The sequence below is a fragment of the Myotis davidii genome, unplaced genomic scaffold (genome assembly GCF_000327345.1).
Source record: "Myotis davidii unplaced genomic scaffold, ASM32734v1 scaffold244, whole genome shotgun sequence".
Lineage (NCBI taxonomy): Eukaryota > Metazoa > Chordata > Mammalia > Chiroptera > Vespertilionidae > Myotis > Myotis davidii.
Genome location: NW_006294993.1, coordinates 514,292 through 520,962, shown reverse-complemented (window position 1 = coordinate 520,962; position 6,671 = coordinate 514,292). Strand labels below are relative to the sequence as shown.

At 58.1% G+C, this 6,671-nt stretch overlaps 1 protein-coding gene across 1 annotated transcript; it reads right to left on the bottom strand.

Moving 5' to 3' along the window:
* Positions 1-2: 2 nt before the first annotated feature.
* STMN3 (stathmin 3) lies at positions 3-6,496 on the bottom strand (the record flags this gene model as incomplete). Its single annotated transcript, XM_015567668.1, has 4 exons — positions 6,217-6,496; positions 1,748-1,843; positions 1,340-1,515; positions 3-107 (listed from the first exon to the last, which is right to left on the bottom strand). Coding segments are annotated over exons 2-4 (363 nt in total), but the record flags the coding sequence as incomplete, so codon positions are not given.
* Between the last annotated feature and the right edge of the window lie 175 nt (positions 6,497-6,671).

The window sequence follows — 6,671 nt, the reverse complement described above, 5'->3', positions numbered from 1 at the left end:
TCCGCCAGGCGGCTGAAGTTGTTGTTCTCCTCCAGCGCCTTGTGCAGCACCTCCCGCTCGTGCTCGCGCCGCTCCGCCAGCTGCTTCAGCACCTGCGCCTCCTGCGTCTGTGCGGCGCGTTGGAGGGCGTGGAGCGCGCCCCGGCTCCCCCCGCAGCCCAGACCCCCGCCCCCATCCTGGCCCCTGACGCTGCCATCTGACCCGCCAGGGCCCGTCAACCCCTCCCGTCACCCTGCCCTGCTGCCCCCAAGACACACATCTTCGCGGAGCTCACGCCTACACGGCCCTGATTCGGGGAGGGTGACCTCCTTCCTGGTTTGCCTGCCTTCCGGGGACCTGAGCGCTGAAAGCTCCGAGGCCCCAAGAGACCACAGAGCTGGCCCCTCCCTGCTAGCCTGCTAGGCCGAGGGCGTCCTAGGCAAGGCAGCCTCCGTTCTTCTCGCTCCAAGCCCAAGCCCGCCCGCGGTGCGCTGGGAGAGTGCTGAGGAGCAATGGGAATCTAAACTTGTGGGCCATCACTGAGCCTTCCTGTCTCTTCCTCAAACCTCTGCCCACTGAGCACAAAGTAGCCTTCGGTACAGGCCAGGTGCTGAGCTTCCTAAGGTGCTGGGAGTGTGGCCGGCTCCCAGGGATGCGGGGAGAGGCTAAGTTGGAGAGAGGAGCCTGGGCTGCTGGTGTCACAGTGTTGGGCCCTGCTGGGGGAGGGGCTGCCCGGTGGCCCCCAAGGACAGCCTGAGCTCCCAGGGGTAATTAGAGCCCTCAGCCTCCTACAGGCCAGTCACTCCGGGTATCTCAGGTCTCACGGGACCTGCTGTGAGGGAGATGGAGCCATTGCCCCTGTCCTGTGAGCTTGGGTACCAGGACACACTCCTGAGAGCAATTCCTCTTCTGTGTGTTTCAGCCTCAGAAGGGCTGGTGTGAGGTGAAGGGGCAGGGAGGGGCCTAGGCTCACTCACCACTTCTCCCAGAACCCTTGAACCCCCAACAGGTCTAGTTGTGCAGCCCCCAGCACATGGAGGCCCTTCCTTCCCACTCCCTTGCCCAGGAGAAGGGTGCCAGTCCAGCCTCACATCCCAGGGCCACCATCAGGCCCTCCTGGCCATGGCCAAGGCCCTGCAACAGTGTCTGGTTATTGTCTCCCTCCAGCTGACTGCCGTTGGGGATCCTTCCTCCCCCATCCCATGCTGACCTCTCAGGAGGAGGTCCGGGAAACCATGGTGCTCTCCACCCCAGGCCAACCACCAAGCAGCGGTTTGGAGCACCCTGCACCTTGGGGACCATGTCCATGGCCAGCAAGACCACCTGGCTACCTTCATCAGACCAGATATGGGGTCCTTACCTTCCTCCGCTCCTCAGCTGCCTCCAGCCGCTTCTGCAGCTCCTCCAGGGAGGTGTCCTTCCTCTTGGGGGGGGAGGAGAGCACAGGGCTCTCCGGTGACAAGTCAGAAGGGGACTTGAGGATGACCTCAAAGCTCTGGCCAGAGGCCCTCTTGTCCAGCTGCTTCACCTCCATGTCTGCAGGGCAAGATCAGACTGGGGCTTCAGGAAGGTCAGCCAAGAGGGGGTGGGTGAAAGGGCTGGTTCCCAGCACACATCCAATTCGAGGCCTGAGCCAGAGGGTGTGGCTGCTCATGGAGGGACTGCAGGCCTGAGTCCCTAACCAGCCCCTCTCCCCCAAAACCCCTCTCCAGAAGCCAGCCAAGCCAGGGGGTCAAAAGGCCACAGGATGGGGAGTGGGCACACTCACCCCCATACTGGTAGATGGTGTTGGGGTGTGGCTGTGAGTAGAAGCAGGAGCAGATGAGCGACAGCACGGACAGCTCCTTCATCTTCTCCTTGTAGGCTGTGGGTGGGAGGCCGGGTGAGCAGCCCGCCCTCCCCCGCCCCATCTCCCCCCGGCTCCTCCCCCTGGTGCATCTCTCTGGGAGCCTGCCATCTGGCTCTCTCTGCTCCCACATCTGACTCTCCACATCTCTTCTCTCCCTCCCCACCTGCTGTCTTTCCTTGGACATGCCTCCCTGTGGGTCACCTGCACTGTTCTCGCTGATCCTGTCACTCAGCCGTGGTCTGTCAGCCTCCCTCTCTGTATTGCTGTGTCTCTGTCTCTTGTTCTTTCTCTGGATCACTCCCTCACTCTGTCTGTGTCTCTGTTCAGCCCTCTGTCTTTCTGGCTCTCTCTCTGTCACGATCTCTCTTCTTATATTTCTGTGTCTCTGATTCTTTGTCACTGTTGTATTTTCCCAACTCTCACGCCCTCTACCCACCCGCCATACCACTTCCCCTTTTCAGGACTTGCCCCTGGGGTAGACAACATTAACCACTCAGGACTGGGCTGGCACTGAAGTGGAGCTTGTACACTTGGGTGAAGCCCACAGACTTCCTTATCTCTGCCCCCTCCACGTACCCTGACAGTATTGTGGTCACTCCGTTAAACCCGGGCCTCACCAGATGCTCTGGTTGCCCACCTAGAGCCAAAGGGACGGGAGCTGTCCGTTCAGCACCACAGCCCACCCTTTAGCTTTGCAGAGCCAGTGCCCTCAAGCAGGAGTTATCACCTCCCAGGCAGAAAAAGAGTTGAGCCTGAGCCCTGTTGGGAAAGGGGAAGTGCCCACTCTTGGAATGGAAATAATTGAGCTATTTGTGGTGTGTTCATGGCAAGCCAGGCCTCAAAGTAGACACATTAGTCAATCTTGCAAGCCCAATACTATCACCCCACTCAACCAAGATGACGCTGGGCCCAGGTGACTCCAGTGACTTTCCCAAATCTCCTCAAGCACAATTCCAGGTGGTCTGTGTTCTTCTCACCACTCCAGCAAGTCCTCAAGTCTAGGAGGCTCAGAGACCCTTGTGACACCACAGACATACTCCAGGGAGAGAGAGTCTGGCTTCCATGAAGGAAAGGACGCAGTCCCCTAAGCACTCTCCAAGGGCACACCAACATTTGGCCAAGGGCTTAGATGGACAAGAAACTTTCTGATCAAATTTCACACAAGACGCCTGGCCTGCATGGCTCAGTGGTTGAGCGTCGACCTATGAACCAAGAGGTCATGGTTCAACCATGCAGGCTTGATCCCCTGTGTGGGGTGTGCAGGAGGCAGCTGATCAAGGATTCTATTCTCTCTCATCATTGATGTTTCTCTCTCTCTCACTCTCCCTTCTCTCTAAAATCAATAAAAATATTTTTTTAAAAATTTCACACAAGATGTTTTGAAACTGAGTTAACAGAAAAGTGAGAAGAGTGTTGGTGTTGAAACAGGGCACAGGATAGAAACAATCAGACCCTGGTCTGAGGGAATAGCTCCTGGGGAGCAGGTCCTCCCACAGCTAGCACAGGGAATGAGGTTATTTGATCAGAATACCCTGATGGCCTAGATCAGTGGTTCTCAACCTTCCTAATGCCGCGACCCTTTAATACAGTTCCTCATGTTGTGGTGACCCCCAATTTCATTGTTACAAATTGAACATAATTAAAGCATAGTGATTAATCACAAACAATATGTAATTATATGTGTGTTTTCTGATGGTCTTAGGCGACCCCTGTGAAAGGGTTGTTTGACCCCCAAAGGGGTCGCGACCCACAGGTTGAGAACCACTGGCCTAGACTCTTCTGGAGAGAGCCCCAGAGGCTGTGAGGGGACCACGAAGGACTCCTGGACCTCATCATAGAAAGCCTTGGGCTCCTGGAGGGCGTGGGGCAAACACACCTTACTCATTGTCTCCAGGAGGGTGGTGGGGGGCTCAATGGGGATTTGGGTCTGACTTATCTATTCATGTATCACATGTATGTGTTGTTAAAAGTTCATTTCAAAGAGGAGGCAGAGGGGTACCTCACAGCACATGTGACCAGGCAGAGCGGGCTCACCAGGCGCAGCGGTCTGGGAGAGGCTGGGAGTAGCCAGCCCTGAGCTCAGAAGGGAAGAAGGGGAGGGTCTCTGGAGGGGCCTGGATCAGGAGGCACCCCGGGCCTGGGAGAGAACAGGAAGGAGGGGACTCTGTGTGACCCTGCCAGTGCCTGCCACCTGGCGCACACACACAGTCTTCCATCCTGAGCTTTCAGAACCTGTGTGTGGGTGTATGTTACAGGCCAGGAGCCTGGGGCCTCACAGCTGCTCTGGCTCCTCTCTGCCTTGAGCCTGAAATTTTCCCAGGAAAAGGAGCTGCAGATTCATTAAAGAGAAGGAACAAGTTCATGAACAAATGCCAGGGGGTGCTTCCTTTCAGGTCACTGTCACCTCAGCATGGGGGGCAGCTGGCAGCAATTCAGAGAGCAGGACGGGGAGCATGGGCAGGCATGAGCACTGCGTTGTCAGGAGGGAGAGGACAGGGACCGGGGCTGGAGGCAGGTCAGAGCTCTCACAGGTCACAGCCGCGCCCAGGGGATGAGTGTCCGCCTGGGAATGGAGGGACTGTGTCCTACAGCTTCGAACAGGGACACAGCTCAGTCTGATGGTCATGGCGACTCCCCAGGCTGGTGTATCCCAGTCCTTTCCAGTCGACTGATCCTCATGAAGCCAAGTGGGAAGGGACTTGAGAGTGAGCCCCGCTCTGTGTCTGGCCGTGCGCCGGAGGGGACTGGCCGGCACGTGGGGAGTTGGAGAACGAGTCCAGCTCAGCCTCATGTGAGACAGGCGGCTACACCTGTGTCTGCAGAGTCAGGGGCTTCAAGGTCATGTCTCAGTGCAGGGGGAAGAGACGAAGACTCGGACCCACCCAGGACACCCCTCCACAGACATAGCTCAAGCTCAGAAGCCCCTCGAGGTCATGAGGCCCCAGGCCTGGTCTCCCCTTCACCAGCACCCTTCTCTTTCCTCCATATCCCTGGCTTCAGGAAGTCATACAAACAAACCTCTGCCATGACCTGAATTGATTTCATCTCCCTCTTCCTCTTCATATCAAATGTTAAATTTGATAAAATGCATATTGGGCTTTGGATGGCTAGATCCCAGATGAGCAAGATTTAGAAGGCACCAGCTCAGCACGTAGCCACATGGTAACAACAACACCAGTGCCTATGGAGGGGGGAAATCCCACCCATTCTCCCAACTGACCCTCAAGACCAGCCAGCCAGGCAGACACCGTTGTCAGCCTCATTTGTACAGAGGAAAAGGAGGCCCAGAGAGGGCAAGTGGCCCACCCAGAGTCACACAGCATGCCGGGATCGGAGCCTGGTCACAAGCCCAGGTCTCTGATGGCACTTTCCTGTTGGGAGCCTCATGGGGAGAACTGGGAGGCCAGGTGGCCCACAGATGCCCACTCACCCCTAGAAGGGCCCTGGGGGCTGCTGCTAACTGTTCCCCAACAGGTGGAACTTGTTGCCACCAAGCTGCCCCTCTCTAACCTATCAGAGTTGCTGCCAACAGTGCCAGGAGCCCAATATGGGGGGACTTGGTGTAATCACCTTTCTCTGGGCAGGAAACTGGGAAATGTGACCACAACAGTCACACTACTTGACATGGAGGGGCATTCTCCTCTTGCCAGGCATCAGGCCAAGCGCCTGTCCTGAAATCTCTCATTCGACCCTCAAAACAAGTCTAGGGGAGGTGCTGTCATTATCATCCCCCCAGATGGGAATGGAGGCCCAGGAGTTCAGTAGCAGGCAGGAGACCTCACGCCTGAGGAACTGTATCAGACGGAGTGAGCAGGAGCCTGCAAGCCTGTGAGAGCCGTGTGCCTGCGACGGACACTGGCCAGGAGAGGCAGCCGTGGGGGCCGGGGGTGGGAGCTTTCTGTCTGCACAGGAAGAGAAAGCTACGATCAACCTTGTGGCGGCCGTGAGGCCCCTGCAGATGACAACTCTTCACCCTGGTCACCGGGACCAGGCAGAGCCACCAGTGAGTGTGAGCAGGAGGCCAGCGCTGCGGTCAGGTCAGCAATGTCTTTCACAGAGAAGCCACAGCTGGAGTTCACTTAACCCGATTTTGGTCACACTGACTGGGGGCCTCACGCAACCCCCTCTGGGCCAGGCTGCCCTGCTCTCTAGTGCTGAAGGCTGGAGGCGCTGGTGGTGAGCGCATCTATAGCTACACTCTATCAAGGGTGGCGCTGACGACAGAACAGGAAAGCCCAGGCCCGGGCCTCCGCCAGGGACCAAGCAAGGATCAGCGGTGCCCCAACATCTGGCAACGAGAAAGGGCTGGGGTCAGGGGGCTCTGGGCTCAGAGGGTGTCTGTGCACAGCTCTGACAGCCATGGAAGGTGAGGTTTTTCAGCTGCTTACCTGTCAGATGGAGGGGGAGGAGGCCTATTGAGCAGGGTTTTCACCACTAAGGAGGGTGAGTGAGAGAAAACGCTGAGAAATGCTCCCCACAAGAGGCTGCCATGGTCTGCCCTCAGGCTCAAGGAGGAGCAGGATCAGGGCCCCTCAGGGCAGCTCTCTGGCCACCCGCCCTGGCTGGAGGAGAGACTCTTTCTGCCCAAAGCTGGTCCCCAATCTCCATGCAAGTCAGCGAGAGGCAGGTGCAGAGGAAGCCTAGAGAGACCCGACCCCCAGACGGCGTGGGAGGCCAGTGCTCAGGGACACACAGTCCTCCCACGGGTCACCTGGGCACTGGAGTCGCGGGCCGAGGGCCGGGGTGGAGGCCGGGCCCACACGGGTGGGCGGAGCTCTGCAGAGAATTCGGTCCGCAGCAGCCGAGCGGGGACCTCGGGCGGCCCCCAGGGTGGAGGGAAGGG